Below are 26,943 nucleotides of genomic sequence, written 5' to 3'. Positions count from 1 at the left end.
TTGAAAGCATAATTCTGCATTTATACTGGTCAGGCCCCTGACCCACTATTTTTGAGCATCTCAATTTAATACAGGCTAAATGCCAGTCATATAACTTTTACATGGAGTTCAAAGGATTTTGTTATCTCTAGGTTTAGGGAATTTTGAAAAATTATAGATGGTACTGACAAGGTTTTGACACAATGTGCCGATGCTTGGGGAACACAATGCAACAACATGAATGTGTCACATGAGCTTAGCAGGACAAACAAAAGTAGTCCTAGTAAGAAACTCCAGAAACAAAAATTTTGACTGAATCAATACTCTTGCTTGCTTAGGGCATATGTTCAACAGTTCCTAATTCAAATTTACAGCATTGCAGGTGGAAAGGATAGCACAAGCCATGAAATTATAATATAGTATGGATTATAATTGTAAAACAATTTTTTTTTCCTGTAGGAATGGTGCTTTCATATTTTTAAATCTTCCCTTTTACCAGTCCCAGGAACTACTTTTTGATCTTGTTTTCTTGCATTTAATTTTCTCCAATATTCAAAGTCAGTGCATTACTGTTACTACCAGATAATACTACTTCAAGGACAGCTGCAAGATGGTATAAAGCCATTTTTTTCCAGCACCAATACCATCAAGTAAAACAATTCCATAGAAGGTGTTCATAAATAAGCAAGTCATACTATTGCACATGACAGCACATACTTGGAAGCAAACCATGCACATTATTGCTGTGTGAAGCATTTGTAGGGGCTCTTCGTGAAGTGTGATGGTGTGAATGAAATGTCCTATCTCAAAGTGCTGAGGCAGCCATGCTCTCTGGAAGACTCAGGGAATATGAGGCTTTTTCAGGTTGCCTTTGCATGTATGAGCAGGTAACCCACTTCACTGACAGCTCCAGCAGAAGTCTTGTCTCTGCCCACAGCTGGAAAAAGCCTTCAAAGCAGTTGCCTCAAGATTCTCAGAGGATGCAGATGTGTCAACAACTTGAAGAGGTGTACTTTGCCCTTTCAGATGCTTTGCACCACGTGTTTGTATTTTTGTAGTTGCTACTTTATATTTTAACCATGATAAGAATGGAAACATTGTGGAAACTATTATTTCCTTCTGAGCAAGACAAACATTGCTAGTGTTAGTTTGTTAGTGCTGGCAAAATATGGTATCTTCAAAAATTGCTGCATGGCTCAAAAGCATGTTATCGACACTGAAGTTCAAGGATTATAAATTTATTTAGCTCCAAGTATATTTGGCTATAAAATGCAAGAAGAACTTATCATAAGAACAGAAGCCTGCAGCCATCCATAGTAGATCTATAGCTGAATTACAACTCCCTGTGCCATTCACAATGACTATGGCTGGGGAAGCTGGGAGTTGTAGTTCAGCAGCCTGTGGTGGTTCACAAGTTTTCCATTTTTGTCTTAAAGGAGAACACTTAATTTTGTTTCTTTTAAAAGATTTGTACAGCTGCCCATCTTAAAACAACTCTGAGTGGCTCTCAACAATAAAACTATAAAAACATAAAAACATAAAATAACTAAAAACCTGGTACCTCGATCAATCACCCAGGATGCCCCAACAACTCTCCACCAGCTCCACCACTCTACCCCAGTGCCTTAATTCCTATCTTCTCTTACTGAGGACCAATTAAAATATTAGCTTACCATCTGCAACTTGATAAAAATGCATCCATGTGATGGTACATCTCACTGTTGGGACTAATATTTGTAAACTCACTTAGCTCTTTACTGGATGATGCTCTAATCTGTGTAAATGTTCTGTGCCAAGGGGTTGCTAGCATCGATCCATCTGACTGGTATGGCTCATAATACAAATACTTCTAAACTCGAATACTGAACATAGAAGTATTTCAGTATCTTCCAGAAGAGGGCAGAAAGTAGCTTTCAATTATTTCCTTTTTACAAAATAATAAACTAGGCATATAGACAATTTAAATTAGAATTTGTCAAGTATAATGTTTAAAAGCAAAAATGATGGAAAAATGCTATTTGTATGCTAATCACAATAAAAATTAATGGAATTTAACTTCATTCACTCTTTTTCAGATTTCTGCAGGAAGTTCAGAGCAACTTTTCTGGGATCCCAACCACTTCCTATCCCAACCACTCCACTATCCATATTAAAACTGGTTTTTAATCACTGCACTCATTGCTCTTTATCAGCTATTCACATAAATATCCACAGACATCAAATTCAGTTTCTGATTTTGTATCAGACAAATAAGAGAACAGTCAAATACTGTACAGTTTTACTTAGAACAAGTCCAGTCAAATTTCTTAGGGTATTTACTATGTCAGATCTAAAGTAGAGGCACAATACAAAGTCTATAGTAGAGGTAATGATGCTATCCCCAATTTTCTACTAAAAATACTACTCTGCACTCTGAATCATCTTTCTTTAGTTTCCTCACATATATTTTTCACCAGGATAAAGTTATTTTGGTTTCTTCTCTCCACTTTTCCTCAATAAATTGTGTCAGAAGCAAAATGCAGATATGATAAGCTTGCCATATGTAACAGGTTGCATATCTTTTGTACCTGGAAGAGTGTTCTTACTATGAAATCAAATGATGATTTGAACAAAGGAAGCAATAGAAGTTGTTGATTTATCATTACCATTACAATTATGGTGGAAGAGAAAAGCCCATTGACTACCAAAATGTCTTGCTATAGTATATTTAACATCTGAGGACATTTTAAAGGAAAGATCAGTATCAGAATCAGACTGTAGTATAATCAACAAGCTGATTCAGAAATAAAGACAACACAGTCTAACAATGAAAGAGTACAGAGCTGCTAAATCAGACAGGCTGGAATAAAGGAGAAAGTTACATAGGGGATTTATGTAACTTGAGTTTACATGAAGAATACCAATTATTGTACAAATAATAAGACATGAGCTGTAATAGGAAGAGAAATGGGAGCTATACCCTGATATGATTCAGAAATAGACCAATCTTAATTTGGAGCAATGGGAGAAGGAATGTAACATTGTATGCAACTTGGGATGTATACCAAGTTATTTTCAATATTCACAGAGCCTTACTTAACGTTGGGAAAGATTTATAGATTAATTATGAATAATTAACCAAATTATGAAAATTCAAGGTTTGTTTATTGTATTTATCCTTTCTATCCCCCCCAGGAATTACATAGTACTACCTCCTCAGATGTTATACTTTCAACAAAAAACTTGTAAGGGAGGTTAATCTGAGAGATAGTGAACATCCCAAAGTTTTTCTAGTTAGCTTCTACAGCTGACTGTTGACTTGGATTTTTCTAATACTAGACCAACTCCCTAACCATCATACACTACACAGGACTGAACTTAAAGTAGCTGGCTGTGGGCTGTGCTAATACAAGAACTATTGTCTGATTGATATGAAAAGCATAGGGAAATCTCCTTTTACCAAGTATATAATTTGGCTAAATAAAACTAAATCAGGCCATTGCCTCTTAATCAGTGTATTTCAGTTATTTCCTTTTAAAAATCCAGTACTTCCCCATTCAGTATAAAGGGAACATGCTTTTGGAAACAGCCCTATCAATGACTTTTTTTGTTTTTCATGAATAACAGCACAGTGGACTGACATGAAATTGTTCTGCAGTTCATGTGTGATCTCTGGAAATGTGGGACTTACCTATGAAATAGGCCAACAGTATGGCAAGCAAGATTGCAGCAGCAATAGCTGATAAAGCAGCACACTTCCAGCTACAGTATTTGGAGGGCTTTTTCAGCTTGAATGCATTTCTGGAGAAAGTATTTCTAGGTAACAGTCGGGGGGGCGGTGTGTAAACTGTTCCTGAGGTCAACGGGTATCCAGGGGAAGAACTACTGAACAGAGGAGTTGTTCCAGATGACGTCTTGAACAAGAAATGCCTGAAATGTAGATAAATTGATCAGTTAATAGATATAAGACAGCAAAATAGTTCATCCATTTGGAAATACAAAATATACCAATAACAAAAATGTCAAAGAAAGGAAGCTTCTTTTTGCTCAATGTTTAGTTTTAATTGTAGAATTATGTGTTGACAATGCCTCTGCTTCATACATCATGCTCAGATAAAACAAATAAACCATATTACCATCAATTATGATTAAACCGTAATGGATGTTTCCCAGGTCACATTATCACAAAAAGGAATACGTGACCTAACAGTTTAGCATTATGTGAAAACCAGGCCAATGATCTAAATGAACTAGAAAAAATCAAGTTGCTCTGGTAGTGATTTGAATCCAATTCAAGGTTAATGATGGATGTTTTAACCATAGTAACAATCCTAGTTTTTCTCCAGATGCCAGCTCAAACAGAAAAATTGCGACTTGAAACACACTCAGGCTTGAACTCTGGTAAATTTCCAGAGGAAAAGGAGAATGATATAAATAGCAACTGAAAAACATAATCTATATGAGATTCACACTTGTTGAACAAATGGTAGTGTAAAAAGTTCCTCTCTGTCACATGGGACAATGGGAAGCCTGGTTGTTTTTTAAATAGAGTTCAGGGCATTAGAAGCTAAGTCTAGCATATTTAATTATACCCAGAAGGCTAATGGAAGCCTTACAAACCTTAATACAAAACATGTTCAAACTCTGGAAAATCAGTAATGTCTTATTAATGGTCCACCCAACCAGGAAACCATAGAATTTTGCACCATTTTCAGGACTGAGCCTGGCTCAGAAACAACAAGCTATGTACAGCACATTAAAGGAATTAAAATGTAATGTTATAAAAACTTGAATTACAAAGCAAAGTTGAGTAGACTTTACTGTATAATGAAGGTCTATTACCAATCTAATGGTGGTGGTGGTAGTAGTAGTAGTAGTGATGATGATGTTGATGATGATGACAATGTGGTAGTGGTGATGGTTGATGTTTTCTAATTTGCACAGTAAGCATACACTTAAATTGTCAGCAATTCCCAATCATAGCTAGTGGAAAAGAATTACCTTTGCATTAAAAAACAAAAAACCTTAAGAATGCTGGTACACAACAAACATATTACTATCATAGAAGACTGATTTACTCATTCTTCTTAATAGTTTTTACAGAATAATGAAGTACAAAGTTAATAATAAAAATAATAAATTCACTCTGCTGCAACTTGATGCCAGAATGATGAAACATGCATTGTGATGTCACAACAAAAGCTCTGCCCTTTTGCATCTGTGGTAAAATATGGCACACAAATATTTAAGGGGAAGAGTTAGCACTGAGATGTCATGACACAAATTTCATCACTTCCCTCCTCTTGTCCCCCCATGGATACCTATGTGCTTGGGGGGAATGTGGAAGGAACTTGGATTGGGTGGGGGGCAAGGGCATGAAGAAAATAGGAATAAAGCAAGAAAATATACTTTGCCTGCTTAAGATTCAGCTAAACATAAATGTTCTCTTCCTTCCAACTGGTATATTCCCTTCCTTCTATAGAATGGAGGACATAACTTAGCTTTCCCTCTTAAGGTATGCATAAAAATGCCAGGAAATGAATAGAGGTCATGGTCATATGCCAATACACATAGAAATGATAGACAACTATAGCCTAAGTAATATGTTATAGACCAGTTATCCCCATAAGAGGTCTGCTGCTCTTTCTAGCCCAAAGACTGGGCAAACAGCTAGGATTTATTGGGTCTTTGAATAAATCAAGGTGAGGAGTCATACAAATCTCTGGGAAGATATTATTGCAGGGGGCAGGCACTATGACAGAGAAGGCCCACTTCCTGAGTCTCATCAGATGATAATTTAATTGGTAGAATGCAGAACATGCCAGCTCTTCCAGGCAGAAACTACTGGAGACAGTTACTCAGATAACCAGGCCCTATGCCATGAACAGCTTTATAGGTGATAACCAGAATGTTCAATTGCACCCAAAAGGCTACTGGCAACAAGCGCAGCTCAAGCAGTACATGTATTACATGGGATATCAGGTAGGCCCATAACTGCCTGTGCTATTGCACTCTGGACCAACTGCAGCTTCTGCATAGTCTTCATGTAGAGCAAATTCCTGGAGTCCAAAAGAGAGGTGACCAGAGCATAAGTGACTATATTTAAGGAGCTCTTGGTTCAAGTATGGGCATAATTGGTACAACATGTGAATTTGTATGAAGGTCTTTCTGGCCACAGCTGCCTCTTCCTTCCCCAGTAGGAGCTGTGTCTCCAAGAAGATCCTCAAGTAGTGCATCAGTCCTGAAGGGAGAAGTGCAACTCCATTCAGGACTAAAGATGGAACATCTCCAAATGTGGGGTTACAAATACCTGAATATAATTGGGATACTGATGATATCTGACCCCTCAGGTATGGTGTTAAACAGAAGAGGCAAGAATATTGAGCTCTGAAAGATCATATATGTCAGTGGTCTCTAGCTTTATCTCTCTCTTCCCTCCCCCTGCCAACACTGACTAGATCTGGCCACAGAGAAAGGAGGTCCACTGGAACATCATGCTTCCTACTCCTAATTTTGGTAGCTGGTCCAGAAGAATACCATGTTCAATGGTATCAAAAGCCACTGAAAGATCAAGGAGAATCATGGCAATTTTATCACCCCAGAGGTGATCAGTAAGTGTGTCCAGTGCTGTCTCAAGTGCTATGTCCCAGTATGAAACCTGACTGAAAGGGTACTAATAATCTGTATCCTCAAAGGCCCTTTGAAGCTGAGGACTATCATCTCAATAGCCTTCACACAAAGGAAATGGCTGGACACTAAACAAAACTGTCCAAGACTATCCGATCCAGTGAAGAATTTTTGAGGAGAGGGCATACCATAGCTTTCTTTAAGGTGTAGTACCACCCTTTCTATCAAAGAAAGAGATGCTACTAATTGGACCCCACCATATGTCACACCCTGACCAGCTAGCCAGGGGGACATGGATCTTATAAACAATTGGTAAGGTTAATAGACGTGAGGATCCTGTCTACTTTGTCTGGGTTTATCACTTCAGACTTACCATAGAAATTAACCACACAAGACCCTGCTTCCAACACCTCAGCAAGATTTGCTCTTTTGGAGTGCAACTCTGAGCGAATCTGAGTGACTTTATCTGCCAATACCTAGAATATTCCTGACAGGAGCCATCCAGATGATTCTGTGGCTTCTCCCTCTCCAGCAAGGAACAAATCACTTTAAAGAGGGCTGTTGTATGACTATCTGCAGATTCAAAAAGAGCAGAAAAATAACTAGGTTTTTCTGTCCTTATCACCACAATGTAATCCCTAATATGGGCTCTTACTCATGCTTGGTTGAATTCACTCTTCTTCCTCCAAAGGCACACTAGGCCCCTTTTCTGGTGCTTCATATCCCAAAGTTCCTCAGAGAACCAAAGAGCACTGCAGGATCAACACATGATGAGACGCTTCAAAGGAGCAATCTGCTTCAAGACCCTTAACAAATGCCTATTCCAGGCAGTGACCAAGGCCCATCCACCCATCCATCAAATCCTTGGGAAGAACTCCAAGATCCCTTTGAAACCCCATAGGGTCCATAAACAAATACATCCTATCTCCTTGGGGGTGGGGCAGTACTGAAAGTTGAAAAGTGACCAGAGAACTGATGGTGATATTTTCCAATCTCAGTTTATATCACAACTGCCCCAAGACAAAAAACAGGTCATTTCTGACCTCTTGGAACAGAGGGCAGAAGGCTATTTTTTTTCCACAATGGACCTCAGAGGTATTTACAATTTTGTTTGCCTTGTGAGAGGGGACTTCCCAAAGGCACTGAAAGAGGTTATGGTCTGCCTACTCCTGAAAAAGCCATGACTGGATCTAGTGATACCTGAGAACTATTGGCCAGCCTCCAACCCCACTTTGTTGGAAGGTATTGAGTTAGTGGTGGCAGATAAACTTTGCAGCACCCTAGAGGAAGTGGAATACCTGGACCATTTTCGGTCAGGATTAAGACCCAGGTTTGGGAGAGAGACAACATTGGTCGCTGTTTTAGATTACTTGGATATCTGCATAATCAGCAACTCCAAATAGTACCAGCCTGACTGATCAGATCAAACAGGGAGAAATTGTTATTGATCCCACATTTTGGGGAGGTTTGAGAGGCTGAAGCTGGAAGGTGATCCTTTTTGGTGGCAGTGTTGACATCGTGAAACAGCCTGCTGGCAGAGATCAAACTACTGAAGACACAGCTGCTTTGGAATGCCTTCCTCTGATTTTATCATGCCATCTTTAACTTTTATTTTTATTGTTTCTTTCATATGTTTGGTTGGTGTTTTTATTTATTTATTTTTTAATTGAGGGCTGTACTGTACAGTAATTTTTATTATAATTATAATTCTTAATATTCTATATAAGAATCCAGGAGGGTTTTTTGGGGGGGCAAGATAGATATATATGTAAAACAAGCAACAAATTGTATATTAACCATAGTTTCCTCTGACTAACAGTAAAAAGAACCATGACAAAGTTCTGCAATAATGTTCAGTAATAAAGGATTACTTTCAGAAGGAGGAAACTGTAAACAGAACAAAAGGCTAAAAAGCAGAGCCCTTCTGGAGTTACAAATGAGAGCCAGAAAGGAGATAGAGTTACTACTCTCTTAAAATCATATTGGTTGAATTTGAGTTGAGTGAAAATTAAACCTTTTAAAATGTACCCCTGTGGGTGACCATTTGTTATAGCTCTTCTTTACTGAGAACAGCTTGACAGGGCTGAATAGAGGCAGAGCTTATGTTTGCTTAAATGTGGTGCTAATCGTTGACTCTACATGAAATCAGGAGCCAATCATACAAATTGTACTTTTCTATTCTTCTGCCATCCTCTTTACTCTAAACCTTCTTTAGCTTTCCAGTAAACTACTATTTGACCTTATAAACTCACTGTACTATGGTTTTCAGCCTTACATCATAATTTCTATTTCAAATTTAGGGTAATTCCATTCATCTTTGGTGTGTGTGTGTGTGTGTGAGAAAAAAAAATGTATATGTATACGTATATGTATATGTATATGTATATGTATATAAATAAAACCGTACTGGAATAAATGTAGGAAAACAAATTGATTCTTAAATCACCTTTGACAGAGATCTGGTCAGTCAAAGGCAGATCAAGGGAACTCTGTTGTGTGTTATTCAGGATACAAATGCAATGCATAAATATATACTTTGTCTTGAATTAGCTTGCAATTCTCTGTGAAACATGCAAGAGATTGGGTATTTTCACAATACAGAAGACACCAATTTCTAAACAGCCAGACCACACTGAATTGCTTCAGTGCTAACACTTGCTCTTAAAGAGAAATCAAGGACACACCCAAGAGGAAAGAGAAAGAAAAATTTACTACAAAAATTTACTAATTGTTACACAAATACAGACAAATTACTCCAGTCTTCAATACACTGAAGTTCCCCCCAACTATATTTTCCTAAAAACAAAGCCAATCCCACACAACAGGAGATTGGATAATAAATAGTAGATTACTCTGCAGGGTTGCTCAACACTAGCGACCCTATGAAAATGGTTCAGAAAGCATTTGGTTAAAGAAGACTGACAATGGTCGGGTTTCTTTAGCAAACAGGAGAGAGATGCTGTGCTCACACAAGGTCTGAATCATTGTCAAAGAACGCACAGCCTTATTCAACTCCACAACTGCTTTCCTGAAAATGGGCCCAGTATTACTGGGGTACTTACAGGGTTGTTTAAATGGGAATTCACTGACTAAAAATACAGATAAGCAGGAACAGACTTTTCTGACAAAATGAGCAAAAGGGTATTGCTTTTCCTTATTCTTTTAATTTTCAGAAGTATGAGAAACTTCCAAAAGGGCTACCAACTAGCTCACTCTTTTTTTATGTTTAAGAAAGCTGGGAATTATGACTTATTGGAGCAGGGATCCCTCACTTTCAGACTTCCATGGATATATTTCCTTTGTCCACAAGCATTTGTCCATAGACAGAGATAGATCAATTTGCAGCCCTTTCTGGGCTGGAGTATGTAATCTATATTCAAGTGACTGTTCATGGTTTAGTAGCCAAAAATGTCATTAGGCAGAGAAACAATAATTCAGATTCAACACAGAAATATCAAAATAATGACACAAGGTATCTATTCAGGCACATTTTGAAGCTTTTCACAAACAATTGCATTTTTAACAAAACATTAACAATCCTCCAATGGTTTACAATTTCTTAAATTGTAGTTACCTAGGCTGTAGAGACAAACCTTTTTCTAATCAATGCAAGTGTTCAATCAAACTGTCATGTGTGTTAAATACCAGAATAACTGCTCATTGGCATCTTGGATTTCTTAACATGGACACAGTTGGACACATAGAAGCGCCATGTTTGAAAACTGCCCGACAAGAAAAATAGCACGTTAGAATTAAAAGCAGGTGTCAGCCTTTAGGCACATTGTTTTATCAAAGCATTAAGCTGAACCTAAAGCAACTTGTGCGTGCTGAGAAAAGATCTTAAAGCAGGTAAAGATGCAATGCAATTCCTGCTGTAGCATCATATGGTTAAAGGAACAGTAGCACTTTTTAGAGCCCTAGTTCATTTTCTGTAGCAATGCTGATGTTTTCCTTGCAATCAGGGAAAAGCTGATACAGTACCTTTACACCTAGTCGATCAGAGATCCAAACAGTTCTTATAGCTGGAAGGAAGGCACATGCACATTGTCACATAGCAGGCTTGTGGAAAGCAGCAAAGGAAGGAACTCCTATTTTCCCATCAAGATGCTTGTGCTGCTTGATTTCTGCATGCCTGAATGGCCCATAGTGAGGAAAAATACTTTCTTAGGATTCATCTACACATGCTGACTACTATAGCATAGAGATGCCATGTTAACCATTTCCTGAAGCCATCACCCCATAACCTAGCCTCGATCTCATCATCAGCCCACTGCTGAGACAGGCTGAAGCTGATCTAAGGTGTACTGGCCTATAAGCTGTGTTTTCCTGCTATCGTGGTAGAGGTCCCCCTACAGAGCACATGAAGGAGGGCTCTTTGGATGTTAGTGATCAGCAGGACTCCAATTCACCCAGTATTTATTTTACATATTTAATACAATTTAAGGGGTTCCTGACTCCAAATAACTCTGAGCAGCTTCTTAAAAAAGGCAGGACCCATTAAAAAAAAATAAAAAAATAGATGTGTCCAGAAGGCAAACTTTCTATAACAAACAAAACATCCTACAGGAACTCAACCACCAACGTGCCCCAAGGCCTGGAGGAACAGCTAAGTTTTCAATGACTTTCTAAACATCGCCAGGGTGGCAGCCATCTGGATCTCTGTGGGATGCTGTTCTAGAGGGCAGGCACTGTGACAGATGTCTGCTGTGGGGCCGCCTCCTCCCATCTGGCCCCTATCCTCAGCACCTTACGTGGTAATGTATGCTGAGGCTGCCAAAGAGTCCATACATTCAGTGGAGTGGGCTATTTCTTCCTATTTCCTATATACTGGAGAAGATCACCTCATGAAATGCAGGGCTTCAAGGAGATTGGCATTCCCACTGGTACACAAAAATAAAGGCTCTACAATACTTGTGCGGTAGCTCCCTCTCCTATCATGTACAAGTGCTGACTTTAATTGTGGCACATCTCTTCCTCCAGGACAGACAGACAGACATTTCTATCCTTCTATCCTATTCCAAAGTGAGGGAATATTAACAGGTTGATATCCCCATGGCTACAGCTTTTGGAAATCATTATATGATTTTCAGTGCTTAGGTCAGGATTAAAGGGATGCAGTTTGGGATGCTGAGTATGGAATACCAAGGGAGATGTGAGACTCCCTGCAAAGGGCTTCCAGAGAGGCTCTGAGCAGCTCCTCCTTCAAAGCATCAAGGCAGGTGCTGCAAAGCTTTGGGGTTCAGCAGTGGAAAGCAATATAGTCCTTGAGCTGTCAAAACAAACACGCACGCTGGAAATGTCACCTGATTGGAATATCAGCAGGGCAGTAGATGAAAGCAAAGGGAGTGCCTAATGGATGGGCTTGTGTGTGCGTGTGTGTGTTTCCCCACCTTGCAAGAGGAACAGCAACATGAAGTGGGTTTGAGGGAGGAATGCTGCACTAAGGAGAGAAAGGAAAGGGGCAACTGACAATTACTATTTACTGGGTACAGTAAATAGTAATTGCCAGTTACTGGGTACAGTGACATTTGTTAGCAATAGTGTTACCAGTAGCTCAGTACCTCACCCTGAGATATCTTTCTAGTTGGTTCAATTTTATGTCACCATTTATTCTATCTGTCCTACCTATGGCTACAAAATTTGGTGATCGCCAGTGTTACCTGTACTATTGTTACTCATTTGTTTCATGTAATTTTATTGTATTTTACTGTCTACTTTTTACTTTTATTAAGAATTATCAGTTTATGTATTTTTACTGTACTGTTCTCTGGCCTAAAAGTTTCGATTTGATTTGATCCTCACAGAACTGAAATCAACTACCTGCAAAGAGATGCTGGGGAAGAGACTGTTCAAACTCTGAGTCCCATCCACTACCCATTCCTATACAGTTGGTGGTTGGTTTTCCTGCTAGTAGGTGACAGTGGGTAAGAAGGAAAAGGCAGCTGGCACCCGTCTCTATCCCTGCCCTGCAGGTGATCCCTGTTGCATTCTGTACGGGGAACAGTCAGTTACGTATACATGAATGAGCATAAGATTGAAAAAGCAAAGCACAACTTTCTTGAGAATAACTTTTGAACTCTTAAACCAGTGTATATGCTGAGTAATAGAAGAATTCTCCACTCTGTGGAGGTTATAGAACAACAACAACAACAACAAAAAAACCAAAAAACCCAGTAAACATTAGACAGTCCCTTTGTACTACGGGGAAGTTCTGGATCTGAAGGAGATTTTTTTTTTTTTCAATAAGCTATCAGCCTTCTGACAGTTTTATGTCACTCCCTGACAAGAACTAGAAAGTCTATCATAATATATATATTTATTAACATAATCAATAATATTAATCATATGCTGCCTTTTAGCGGCAGCTTGATGTTGCTGTGTTTTTGGATGAGAACATAAAAGCTTCACAAGTTAATTAATGAGTTCTTACAAACTCCCCTGAGAAAAGGGCCACAACTCAAGCTTGTTTACAGCCCCAGGAGGACGTGTCTTTCTTCGCTGTCAAACAAACAAACAAGCAAGAGGAGGAGGCAAGTAATTCCATCTCTAAAATATGTGCATATGCAGAGTCCCTACACCTGTACACAAAATTTAAGCAGGCAGGCTAATTCAGAACTCAGAAATCAAATTTCTTCTATCTTCCAGCAAGTTGTATACTCAGTAACCAGGGGGTGAATGAAATATATTTTTTAAAAGCAATGGGTACAAAGAATTCTATCAGGTTTTAAATGATACACCACACCAGCTATTTGATTAAACCCAGCAAGTCAACCGGGTTTAATATGTGACTAAACCAAAAAAGATATAATCAATTCAGTGGTTCAATATGGTAAATATATATATATATATATATATATATATATATATATATATATATATATATATTAAAACCAATTACTATTCTAAAAGCATGAAAAAATACATTTTAATCATTTTGCTCATTACAAAAATATTTATAAAATGATGAAATTACTTTTTATTTATCAAAAATGTAAAGGTGAATGATTATGTATCTTTTTTTAGCCTGGAAATACCAGGATAATTAGTGAAAGCAACTATATATATATATATATATATATATATATATATATATATATTTTAAAGCAGGTCTGTTTGCAAAGTAACAAGTGCTAAGCAGGCAACTGGCCAATCCTTTAACTATTATTAGCATCACGGCTTCTTGGAATACTTCACAGTATTGAACAACTGCCACATTACAGGTTATTAAATAATCTTTGACTTGCCAATTGACCAGTGTGTCAGGTAAGCCCTAAGATATTTTAGCTTGAATGGGATCTATCCAGAGTAACTAAAGAGTTGAAGGAGGACAATACATTTTTAAAATTATTATTGATTTTGCTTTCTTTTCCACTGTAGAACTTTTCTTTATTCAGGGCCTAGCTAGATAATATACTAAACAAGAGCAGATGTTGGTTACAAAAAATAAGCACACTACTCCAACAGAGTTAAGGGAACAGTTGCAAACATGGCAGCTGGATATTCCCTATTCCGACATTAGAAATTAATTTTTCTCTTGTTGTTCAGTCGTTAAGTTGTGTCCGACTCTTCGTGACCCCATGAACCATATTGCGCCAGGCCTTCCTGTCCTTCACTGCCTCCCTGAGTTTGCTCAGTTTCATGCTCATTGCTTCAGTGATGCTATCTAACCATCTCATCCTCTGCCGTCCTCTTCTCCTTTTGCCTTCAATCTTTCCCAGCATCAGGGTCTTTTCCAAGGAGTCCTCTCTTCACATTAGGTGACCAAAGTATCTGAGCTTGAGCTTCATTATCAATCCTTCCAATGAGCAATCAGGGTTGATTTCCTTTAAGATTGACTGGTTTGACCTCCTAGCAGTCCAGGGGACTCTTAAGAGTCTTCTCCAGCACCACAGTTCAAAGGCATCAATTCTTCGGCGTTCAGCCTTCTTTATGGTCCAGCTCTCACAGCCATACATTACTACTGGAAAAACCATAGCTTTGACTATGCGGATCTTTGTCGGTAAGGTGATGTCTCTGCTTTTTAATATGCTATCTAGGTTTGCCATAGCTTTCCTCCCAAGGAGCAAGCGTCTTTTAATTTCATGGCTGCAGTCTCTGTCTGCGGTGATCTTGGAGCCCAAATAAATGAAGTCTGTTACTGCTTCCATTTCTACCCCTTCTATTTGCCAGGAATTGATGGGTCCAGATGCCATGATCTTAGTTTTTTAATGTTGAGTTTCAAGCCAGCTTTTGCACTCTCCTCCTTCACCCTCATCAAGAGGCCCTTTAGTTCTTCTTCACTTTCTGCCATTAGGGTGGTATCGTCTGCATATCTGAGGTTATTGATGATTCTCCCTGCAATCTTAATTCCAGCTTGTGATTCTTCCAACCTGGCATTTCTCATGATGTACTCTGCATATAGGTTAAATAAGCAGGGTGACAGTATACAGCCTTGTCGTACTCCTTTCCCTATTTTGAACCAATCAGTTGTTCCGTGACTGGTTCTAACTGTTGCTTCTTGGCCCACATACAGATTTCTCAGGAGACAGGTAAGATGGTCTGGTACCCCCATCTCTTTAAGAATTTGCCACAGTTTGTTGTGATCCACACAATCGAAGGCTTTTGCATAGTCGATGAAGCAGAAGTAGATGTTTTTCTGGAACTCTCATGCTTTCTCCATGATCCAGCGAATGTTGGCAATTTGATCTCTAGTTCCTCTGCCTCTTCGAAACCCAGCTTGTACATCCGGTAGTTCTCGGTTCACGTTCTGCTGAAGCCTAGCTTGTAGGATTTTGAGCATAACCTTGCTAGCATGTGAAATGAGTGCAATTGTGCGATAGTTTGAGCATTCTTTGGCATTGCCCTTCTTTGGAATTGGAACGTAAACTGACCTTTTCCAATCCCGTGGCCACTGTTGCGTTTTCCAAACTTGCTGGCATATTGAGTGCAGCACTTTAACACCATCATCTTTTAGTATTTTAAATAACTCAGCTGGAATACTGTCATCTCCACTAGCTTTGTTGTTAGCAATGCTTCCTAAGGCCCACTCGACTTCACTCTCTAGGATGTCTGGCTCAAGGTCAGTGACCACACCAGCATGGACATCAGGGACATTAAGATCTTTCTTGTATAGTTCTTCTGTGTATTCTTGCCACCTCTTCTTAATCTCTTCTGCTTCTGTTAGGTCCCTGCCTTTTTTGTCCTTTATCATGCCCATCTTTGTACTAAACGTTCCTTTGATATCTCCAATTTTCTTGAAGAGATCTCTAGTCCTCCCCATTCTATTGCTTTCCTCAATTTCTTTGCATTGTTCATTTAAGAAGGCCTTCTTATCTGTCCTTGCTATTCTCTGGAAATCTGCATTCAGTTGCTTATATCTTTCCCTTTCACCCTTGCTTTTCACATTCCTTCTTTCCACAGCTATTTGTAATGCCTCATCAGACAGCCATTTTGCTTTCTTGCATTTCTTTTTCCTTGGGATGGTTTTAGTTGCTGCCTCCTGTACAATGTTACAGACCTCCGTCCATAGTTCTTCAGGCACTCTGTCTACCAAATCTAACCCTCTAAATCTATTCATCACCTTCACTGTGTACTCACAAGGAATATGATCTAAGTCATACCTGAGTGGTCTAGTGGTTTTCTCTGCATTCTTCACTTTAAGCCTAAATTTTGCAGTAAGAAGCTCGTGATCTGAGCCACAGTCAGCTCCTGGTCTTGTTTTTGCTGTCTGTATAGAGCTTCTCCATCTTTGGCTGCAAAGTATGTAATCAATCTGGTTTCGGTATTGACCATCTGGTGATGTCCATGTGTAGAGTCGTCTCTTGTGTTGTTGGAAAAGAGTGTTTGCTATGACTAGCTTGTTCTCTTGACAGAATTCTATTAGCCTTTGCCCTGCTTCATTTTGTGCTCCAAGGCCAAACTTGCCTGTTATTCCGATTACTCCTTGACTTCCTACTTTAGCATTCCAATCCCCTATGATGAAAAGGACATCTTTTTTTGGTGCTAGTTCTAGAAGGTGTTGTAGGTCTTCATAGAACCGGTCAACTTCAGCTTCTTCGGCATCAGTGGTTGGGGCATAGACTTGGATGACTGTGATGTTGAATGGTTTGCCTTGGATACGCACTGAGATCATTCTGTCGTTTTTGAGGTGGTACCCCATTACTGCCTTTCCCACTCTCTTATTCACTATGAGTGCAACTCCATTTCTTCTAAGGGTTTCTTGGCCACAGTAGTAGATATAATGGTCACCTGAATTAAATTCACCCATTCCCGTCCATTTCAATTCGCTGATTCCCAAGATGTCGACGTACAATCTTGTCATCTCATGTTTGACCACATCCAGCTTGCCTTGGTTCATAGATCTTACATTCCAGGTACCTATACAATATTGTTCTTTACAGCATTGGACCTTCTTTTCGCTTCCAGATACATCCACAGCTGAATGTCCTTTCAGCTTTGGCCCAGCCGCTTCATTCTTTCTGGAGCTACTTGGAAATGCCCTCCGCTCTTCCCCAGTAGCATATTGGACACCTTCTGACCTGAGGGGCTCATCTTCTGGTGTCATATCTTTTAGCCTTTTAACATTGTCCATGGGGTTTTCTTGGCAAGGATACTGGAGTGGGTTGCCATTTCCTTCTTCAGTGGACCACATTTTGTCAGAACTCTCTGTCATGACCTGTCCGTCTTGGGTGGCCCTGCATAGTATAGCTCATGGCTTCACTGAGTTACGCAAGCCCCTTCGCCATGACAAAGCAGTGATCCATGAAGGGGAATTTTTCTGTATACATTTCTAAAAGATATATTATTAAATATGAAAATTGGCAACATATCTTAAATTGATGGAATTTTTCTGTATACATTTCTAAAAGATATATTATTAAATATGAAAATTGGCAACATATCTTAAATTGATCCATTCTGGATCAACATTTTTAAGTACCGTAATCATAGAATCATAAATTGCCTGAAGATATTTCAAATGTATGTTCTTGTTTCTTTTTAATTGCTTCCCAAACCATTTAGAACAGCAATTGATGTGATGGAATATAAACACATTTCAATTAAAAAAAAAAAGTGTCAGGGAAACATCAGATAATGCTGAATATTATACACTGCTCCTAAAATCTTTCTAAGGTTCTCCTAAAATCTTTCTAAGGTTCACAGGTATATGCTCTTAAAACTAGCAGCAAAGCAGGGCAGGCAGGCAGGATTTTCTCAGGAGTTTTTGGAATAGAGTTTAAGGTAGATAGAACTCGACATGAAAATGGCTTGGTAATTAACAAGAAATGGAAATAGAAAAGCAAGTAGTCTCCTTAGAGCAGGTGTGAGGTGTTTATGATTTTCTAACCTCTATGAACTACAATCCCAAATCTCTTAATATTGCATATACTGTAGGCTGGAGCTGATAACATAGTGCCCTGCTGGATCAGCCAAATGGCCTACTTGGTCCAACATTCTGGATCTTAAAATGGCCAAAGAGATGCATTCAAGGGTGAGTTGCCAATTTGTCACAGGTGGATTTGAGGGTGGGAGGCCAAGAAAGTCTTTATGTGGTGGCCCAGAAAATAAAAACATACTGTTCTTCTTGCTTTTTCCTTCCTGCTGTTCATCTGGGACAAGGTTAGTAAAGAGACACAATAATGATTAATGTAACAATGCCCTCCCTTGAGTCTTTCTGAAGCACTTTCTTACATGGGATCACACTATAGCCCTTATGGCATCTATCTTAGTTCCTTCATCATTGAAAATGTGACCAGCGGCTCTTTCCTCATTGCTTTGTTACACATTATCCATCCTCATGGTATTATATATCATGAAACCATTTTTTTTAATCAAGGCACCCTGATAATCCCCCCAAATTTAACAGGAGGCTCCTGAGCCCCATCCAGTACATCCTTCAAAGAAAAGTGATAGTCCTCTTCTCCTTTAGCTCCTTGGCACATCATGCATATGATAAGCTCTCAGTGATCCCAGGTTTAATAAACAGCCATCAAGAGTAACAGCAAGAATTTTATCCAGCCTGTTTTTAAACCCTTTAAACTGGTGGTCATCACTATATCTGATGACAATGAATTTTAAGTTTAAGTACACCTTGTGGAGAATAACTACTTCTTTTCTGCAGTCTTAAAACTCCCCACATGCTATGAATGACCCTAACATTGTGAGAAGAGGTGATAAATTTCCATATCATGCCTAATTTCATAGAAACTTAATTGTCTCCACTTATCTGCTTTCACTCTAACTAAAAAGCCCCAGATGTTTTAAGTAATTTCTTGCAAGAGAGCTGAATCTAGCCTCTTAATTAAATTGGTTGCCCCCACTCTTTTTTTTTTTTTTACTTTTTTCCAGCTCTACATTATATTTACAGGTATAGTAACTAGAATAACACAGTAGGGCAACCGAATGAGAAGGGAAGAGAAGAGAAAGCAAAAAACAAAATTTGATAGAAATGAGGCAAGAAGAAGAGGTAACTGGAGAAGGAAGGAGGGAAGGAGGGAAAAGAGAGAGCAGGTCCCTTTAGCAGTTGCAAAAGGGATTAAAATTCACTATCAACAGAGGATGAGCCCTAGGTCTTCCAAGCCTATAAAGAGTAATCTTCAAGGAACTCTAGGCAGTCATTATCTTCCTTCCTTCCTACAGCATTTTCATTCTTAGCAAATGTCCATCCTCACCTGCCCATTATTAAATACAAACTGGTATTTACAGTATTTTCAGTTTCCTTACCAATGATCCAAAGCATGGAATGAATTTATTTAAATTACTTGTATTCCACTTACTTAAATAACATTTCCCCCCCTTTTTCTAACAGCAGGCACCCATTGCATTGTAACTGACCTATCTATCATTCATCCTTTGCTGATCAGCCACTGCCAGCTTGTATCACATTAAAGTATATGTGAAGCTTGGATTGTTTTGCCAGAAATATGCTTTACTTTAAACTTGCTTACATTGAATTGCATTTGCCACATTGACACCCATTCATGCAATTTACAGAGATGGTTTTGGAGTTCTTAGCGACTGTCTTTTTACCCTGTTATCCTGAACACGTTAATATCAACAGAATTTACCACCTCAGTACTTACTCTTAAGGCCAGATCTCTTATAACTGTACACTGGTCCCTGAGGGACCCCATTTGGAAGAGCTTTATAATTTGAAAACTGTATATTTATTTCAAAGCATTGTTTCCTGTTTTTCAGACAGTAACTAATGTACAATAGAATCTATCCTCTTATTCTATGGCTTCTGAATTAGTTCAGGGGACTTTGATAATCTGCTTTATCAAGCGCTTTTGAAAGTCCAGCTCTACACTGAAAAATGAGAACTGAAGTTCAGTAACTTCTGGAGGGCAGCAACATTCCCCAGCCTACTGTAGAGGATCAGTAGGGCAACCAACTTTTTTGGATTTATTGGCACATTTCAAATTTGCACACACAAGCACTCTCACACAATAGTTGCCATGGGAATTGCCTATTAACAAAATGGCTGTCCCAGTGGCCATGTTGAGTCAAATATTTTCCTTTACCTGAAGACAAATTGGTGAGGTATTTCTCTGTTTCCCCCTCTGGTCCCCCACAATGTTTTCAACCTTCTTTGCTTATGTTTCTCTTGTTTCTGGACAAATGCTAGCATATTTCTAAACAAAGAGTGGGTTGTAGCAACCCATTTTTCATTTCTTAAGAATGCCTAAGGGGCTGATATGCTTGCTTTCCTTTATTTTTTTCATTAAAAAATTAAAAATAACGTGGGAAAATGGAACCTGGTAGACACCACAGGATGTATCTGCAGATACATTGGCATTTTCAGGCACTGTACTGTCTACCCAGGGATATAAATTATATTGCTGTAATTTATAGCCCAACCTTTTTAAAAAGCTTTGTCCTAAATTGGCCCATAAAGTTCCCATCTTATCAACATTACACATTTTATTTATTACACTCTTAGTGCATTCTATTTTATGTCTAAGCAGGTCTTCTGTAATGTACCTTAGGTTGATAAACAGTGACTAGCCCAGTCATACATTCTGCTAATTCTGTGTGTATGTGTTTGTGTGTGGGGGCAATATACAATTTCTTGGTGATAGTTCATGCCTTTATAAGTTCTGTGGAAGCCTAGACCTAAGAATCTGCCAATTGTCTGAAATTCATTGCAGTAAGTAACAAATATTTTTAAAATACACAAATCACTGCCGGCTGGCAAACCAAGAGAAAAATATTCTTGCAGCACTTAAGAATAGCCCTAATTTATCTTGCTATTTAAACTTCTTTTCCTTCTACCCAGACTAAAGAATTGCTAATTACAGTAATGCAGACTTAATTCATACTAATATAAATAACATCACGCAGGCTTCAGAACTGGCATTAGGACATTGTACAATCTCTGACAAATACCATTTCAAAGAAAATATATAATAGCTTTTTGGGTTACCCTAATTTATGAGCCATTATGCCTTTGATTGGCATCTTGAATTGGCCCCATCTGTAGTTTCCATAACAAAAGAGCTTAATATACTGAAGGCAATGATGTAAACTTGTGTGGAAAAATATAGTACCATCATTACAGCTTTCATGAAAACTCTATCAAAAGTATTGACGTCTTTAGATGGACAACTGATTTCTCTACTCTGTCTCAAATTATATTACTTAAATTAAATATTTGATGTTGGGCTGTTCAACATGCACCTTAATAATTTGAACTGCAGCAAACTGAGAGGAGTGAACTTGAGAAGGTAAGGGCCTTTTGCAGAAGGAAAACCTGTTTCAAAATAACAAGCAACTCATAAAAAAGATAGCTCTGTTGCATTCCCACCACAGAATTGATCTGCTGCTCTTCTGAAGTAAACATTTACCTCTTGTTGAATCGGTGGCATACAACTAGGGATCCCCAGGTCCAGAACAGCAGCTAACATCACACAAAGTCCATCAAACACAATCATGGCTATGAGCCTGTCACTCCTTATCACTTGCTTCTATGTGTGTGTGTTTTTAATAACTGTCTCCCCCAAATTTCAGTAACTTGATTTGGGCCAGTTAATCAAAACTTGTGGGGGGGATTACCTAACCCAACCCACTTCTTCTTGCCCCTGTTCACCTCTTGGAGGCCTCAGGAGGTATAAAGTAGATGAACCAGAGGAAGGAGGGTGTTTTTGTGAAGTGCCCTAGGCACTTGTCTCCCTGCTAGCTCTCAACTTTCTTCTATATTTGTATAATACAGCTGTTTGGGGTTAGAACTAACCCTCTTTAAACTACTGCTGACTTGGTTTAGCTGATCATATGACCCCACATGACCCAGTTAAACATGCTGTATAAGTATAGCCACAAATATTAAAACTGTGCAGTAAGAAACTACTGAAATAATAAGTGTCTTGATGACATATTCATATCACTTTACACAAAATATAATTTCTCTTCCAGAAGAAAAAGCTCTACCTTTCAAGGGAATTCTACCAAAGTTGCAAAAAAATTTGCAAAAATCAAAGCAAAATACAAGGTGGTTGAGAAATCCTGTTTGCTTATGTTATCATTTTGCATTAGCTAGGGGAAAACATATATCTCATTACTAAGATGGCACTGAAGAATTTAAAATTCTTAACTCTAGATATCTGGGGAGAAGTTAAATACTGTACAATTGCATTATTCTTTGTTAACAAGGGAAAAAAGATGTGCAGAACATAATCGAAATAGAAAAGTCTTTGTTGTAATAAATGGGCAGCATATTTTGTAAGTAGGTTGTGTATATGAAGAAGCCCCAATATTGAGATTAATAAGCTGCCACATTTCAAGGAAGGCTAAGAAAACTGCAAAATTAAAGTGCAGTGCAACGTGAAACATTATGGTCAGCTGGGAACAGAATGTCAATTCAATAAGTTAAAGCCATAAAGCAAAATTTCAGGTGAAAGGGTTCAGTTGTTTCTCTGCTTCTGTGATGAAAATATATAGATGGAAATAGTCCCAAAAAAGGAGACAAATTATGGATCAAGAATTGGCTGATATGAGTTTAGTGATTCATGGAAAAAAAGTTAAATTTCTTAAAGTTTAATGACATTTGCTAAATTAGAAACAAGTATATCTTCTTCTTTTTTTCCCAATCTTAGAAAAGAATGGGAAGAAAAATCTATCCTGGGATAACAATTAAAAAATCTGAACAACATGATGAAGACGTTTTCTTAACTATGTTGTTCTATGAGAAAGAGTTCTGCTACTTTCTTAAAAGTTATCATTCTATTTATATCCAATTTCATTTCCAACTTTGAAAAAAGAAAGGATGAAGGTTTGCCATTCAGCTGATATGAGTAACTGACAGATTCAGGAAGTATGAGTAGAGAGAGAAAGAAGGGACTGAAAGTTAAGTTAGGATCCATATCAAAAGGCAATTTTTACATGGCAAGGGCATGAATGTCAGTGCTTTTTGAACCAAGGTTCTAGTGCATATACAGTATCATTTCAATAGACGGGAGAATTTCCTTCCACTGTATGGTGGGGAAGTTCCATTAGCCTACAAAGCAGCAGTGAATACATTCATTCTCTCTTCCCTTTCACAAGCCATTATTGAATAATTAATAACAGTCTATGTATGGTACAGGATAGCTTCATACAATTAAGCTACTTTTTTTTTAAAGGCCATTTCAATCCTTTCCACAAAATTCTGCCACTGATTATTCCAACTATAAACTCTTTAATTTGGGAGTTAAAGGCTGATTTAGAAATTAAATGTATTTTTGAATAAAATTAAGTTGTGATTAGAGCTTAGACATTTACACTTAAAATTTAAAAACTTCAAAGATTCTGTAGCTATGATCAAGAAAAATTCATGAACATGCTTTGAGAAAAATATATTAAGTTAAACCTCAGTTTCACAGCAAATCTTACAGGCAGGCCATCCATACATAGGTAAAAAATCCATACAATTCTGAAATAGCTAAGTGCTTTATAACCCTTTGCCGTCTAGTTTAAGAAATGAGAAACTTCAAAGATTCAGTGTGTCCAAACAGAACAGTATTTTCATCAATGCAATTCTCAGCAATTAAATGCTAGATTCACCATACTATCCAAGATTAAGCCACACATCATCGCTGACTTATTCTCAACAAATTTGGCAGCAACAAAGAACAAGGTCTGGGCAACTGGCCAAAACATGCTTATCTCTTACAACCTTCTTGAGTCAAAGAAATATGCTCAGGAAAATTATGTAGCAGAGCTGATGTTCTGTTACTATAAATATTGGATTTTTTTTTCTATCTTTGCTTTCACTGTCTTTTGGATCCTATTCTCAACTTTCCAAGCATTTCATGAACCAGTCTCAAAGCTACTCAACAGCACTGTAGTGATGAAGATAAAATCTCATATGATTCCAAAAGTAGCAAGATTCAGATTTAATATTCAACATTTCTGGGTGGGTAGACTAGAAAAAAAATATATCTGAAAGCTTGGAGAGACATTACAAGTCAGTGTTGATTACACTGGCTTAAACTAATAGCCAAATTCTGTTTAAGGCAGGTTCTTATGTTCTCATTTTAATTTCTTTTACTCCCAAAATCCATATTCTTAAATGCTTTGTCTATGGTATTCAAGCATATACATACCAGGAGTAAAAGAAAATAGTGAGAAGTATATAATTAAACCTTGCCACATTTTTTTCTAGGATGAGTCACAGAACATAGTGTCAGATTTACTTATTTGTCCATGATATTCACCTGATACACTCTGGATGAAACCTGGTCAAAGAGCAATGCATCAGGTCTTTGAAGCTGGCTGTATAAATACTTTATTTCCTTTCTTTAGCATCTACAGGTGCAACAAATTCCATTGTGCACGTTGCCATTTGGCATCTTGTTTTGATTTGGCACCATGTGCATATCTGCCAAGATCAACTGTGTCCTTGAATCCTGCTGACCTGAGACCATATTTGTGTTACCTCATGGTTTGAAGAGGTCCATATTCTATGTTCCAATAGTGCTTAGATATGCCAAATCTATGCAGGTTGTAAGTATTTTTGTAAGTCTATTCATGCTGCATTATAGACTTTCTTCTTTCTTACAATATAATATAGGCTGCAGAGTATCAAATGAAGGCTTTTTTTTTTTTTTTGGTTATATCAGAAGCCATATTTATTATTCTACCCCGTTCAGACCATATTTTCATGAGCACAATGATGACAAATAAAAGTTCACCATATATGAAGAGTTTTACATGATGGCTTCAGAAATCATGGCAGTCTAAAAATCTAATAAATAAACAAACATTTCAATCTACCCCCAGAGGATATGTACAGGTAGCTATTAGGGGGAAAAATGTATTCCTAGGAATGGGAGAAGGGCTCTCATTTAACATCTTTAACATCCAGATCCTTAGCACCTGGTCCTTTATGAAGGGCTATACATAATTTAGCTACAGGAGGAGGGCCTTTTCTGCTGTGGTGCCCACCTATCTGAGATTAGGTTAGCCCTAATCCTGCTGGCCTTTGTGTCCAGATGTACACAAGAGAGCTAGAAGGAATGGTAAGAGAAGTTAGAAACTAAGAAATTTTAGTCTATATTTACAAAATCAGAAAAAAAAGTGTAGATTTATTGCAATACAAAACTCTTTAGAATTCTGTATTGTAATACGTCTATATCTTTGCTGCATTTATAAATGGATGCTGAAATTTAAGAAACAGCAAAATGCAAAAATAATGTACAGTATTTAAAAAAAAATAGAAAGTTTTTTTTTTTAATCACCAACCAACCAACACAGGACTTTTTAAAAATATTAGTGTTTGCCTTGCAGTATACAAGAGGGATTTAAATAAGACTGCACATTAGATGAAGTGTAAATTAAAATTATACTTTGGACTGTCTTGAATCAGTGATTGTTCTTCCAGCCTTCCAAAATATTTACTTTCAAATTAGTTTATTTATTACTTCAGAAAGGGCCAAATGCATAATTTATTAGTAACACTTAGTCAGAATATTCTTGTAACACCTTCCTGTGCTTTGGAGTAGAATACGTGACATGAATTTTATTTGTTAAGTATACAAAACATGTCTGACAAATACACATGTATTCAACAAGGATAAGTTGAACTGATCAACATTCATTAAATAAAACTACAGTTGAGAAATTAGGATTTTGGTTATATTATTCCAGATGAAAGTGTCATTGATACAGCACACCAAATAAAATATTTGTATCCAGTCATATTATAGTGTTTGGGTGTAGCATTATTTTTACTAGCACTGGCTCTTTTTATGGGTTCAGTTCAAACAAAGTGAAACACTGCAAAGTCCTGATGATGATGAAGGACTTATGCACTTGCTTAAAATTGTTTGATTGAAATTATTAGATCTTTAACATCCAGATCCTTAGCACCTGGCCTTTTATGAAGGGCTATACATAATTTAGCTACAGGAGGAGGGCCTTTTCTGCTGTGGTGCCCACCCATCTGAGATTAGGTTAGCCTTAATCCTGCTGGCCTTTTGCAAGGTCCTAAAAACTTGGTTTTGTGCCCAGGCCTGGGGCCCCAGGAGTATGATAGAGACTGTCACTTGGCTTTGTTGATGGTTATTTATGAAGCTTGGCTGCTATGTGTTTTTATTTTATATTAAGTATCGTACTGTTTTTATCTATTTTAGTGTAAGCCACCCAAAATCACTTATGTGAGATGGGCATCTACATAAATCAAATAAATAAACAAACAAACAAACAAACAAATAATATAAATATGACTTATGAGAACATGCTATCCAAAGAATGGTTCCTGTTCTAGAAATCTCAGCAAACTAGGTTCATGAATTGTCTCAACACCATTCTGCAAATATCAGCATTTTTTTCTACCTGGTCTCAAGTGGCACATTGCTATTCAGCACCCAGCTATCCTGTAATTGGACAGATTCAGGAGTGGTAGCCAAATCATTTGGTGCAGGAGCTGGTGCATGGATCTGGTTCCGTCGATTTGTTAAGGAGTTCCTGTTGAGGGAGTTGGCAGAAGAGTGGTGATGGGATAGAGTATGATTGTGAGGTGGTGGAAGAGGTGGTCTCAGAGTTGACTGGCTGTGGTGATTTGAAGGCCCTAGAAGGGAAAAGAGAAACAGGAAATATCTCTGAATTATCCAATCTTTTGAAGAACAACTAAATCTAAACTTTTAGCTCAAAACTATGTTCTACTTACCAAGTAAGTAGGCTTAGGACTGCATTTCAAAAGAAATAGATCAATTTCAGCATGTTGCAAATATGACCCATAAAATCAACAGCTGTCCTATAATTTGTTATATAATTATTCCCTCTTTGCATTAGCAACTGATTCTTTTCTAAATCACATTCCAAAGTTACCAAAGGAGTTTAGCAACCTATGAATTGGTTCCATGCCACTCCAGTAACATCTAGAAACAAGACATTATCAAACTG

The 26,943-nt window shown here is 37.9% G+C and overlaps 1 protein-coding gene across 8 annotated transcripts in view; it reads right to left on the bottom strand.

The window, feature by feature from the left end:
- Nucleotides 1-26,943, bottom strand: part of TENM2 (teneurin transmembrane protein 2) — a 586,296-nt gene that overhangs the window by 245,239 nt on the left and 314,114 nt on the right. For all 8 annotated transcript variants that reach the window (XM_088133612.1, XM_088133610.1, XM_088133614.1 and 5 more), the window contains 2 exons: nt 26,374-26,608; nt 3,650-3,888 (listed from right to left, as the gene is read on the bottom strand). In XM_088133612.1, coding sequence (XP_087989738.1) covers nt 3,650-3,888; nt 26,374-26,608 — 474 coding nt within the window. The remainder of the gene's footprint in view (nt 1-3,649; nt 3,889-26,373; nt 26,609-26,943) is intronic.

This window comes from Python bivittatus, unplaced genomic scaffold (genome assembly GCF_059951505.1).
Source record: "Python bivittatus isolate LINGU-HERP-01145 unplaced genomic scaffold, Pbiv_v1 ctg000080_np1212, whole genome shotgun sequence".
NCBI lineage: Eukaryota > Metazoa > Chordata > Lepidosauria > Squamata > Pythonidae > Python > Python bivittatus.
This window is presented reverse-complemented; position numbering and strand designations above follow the sequence as displayed.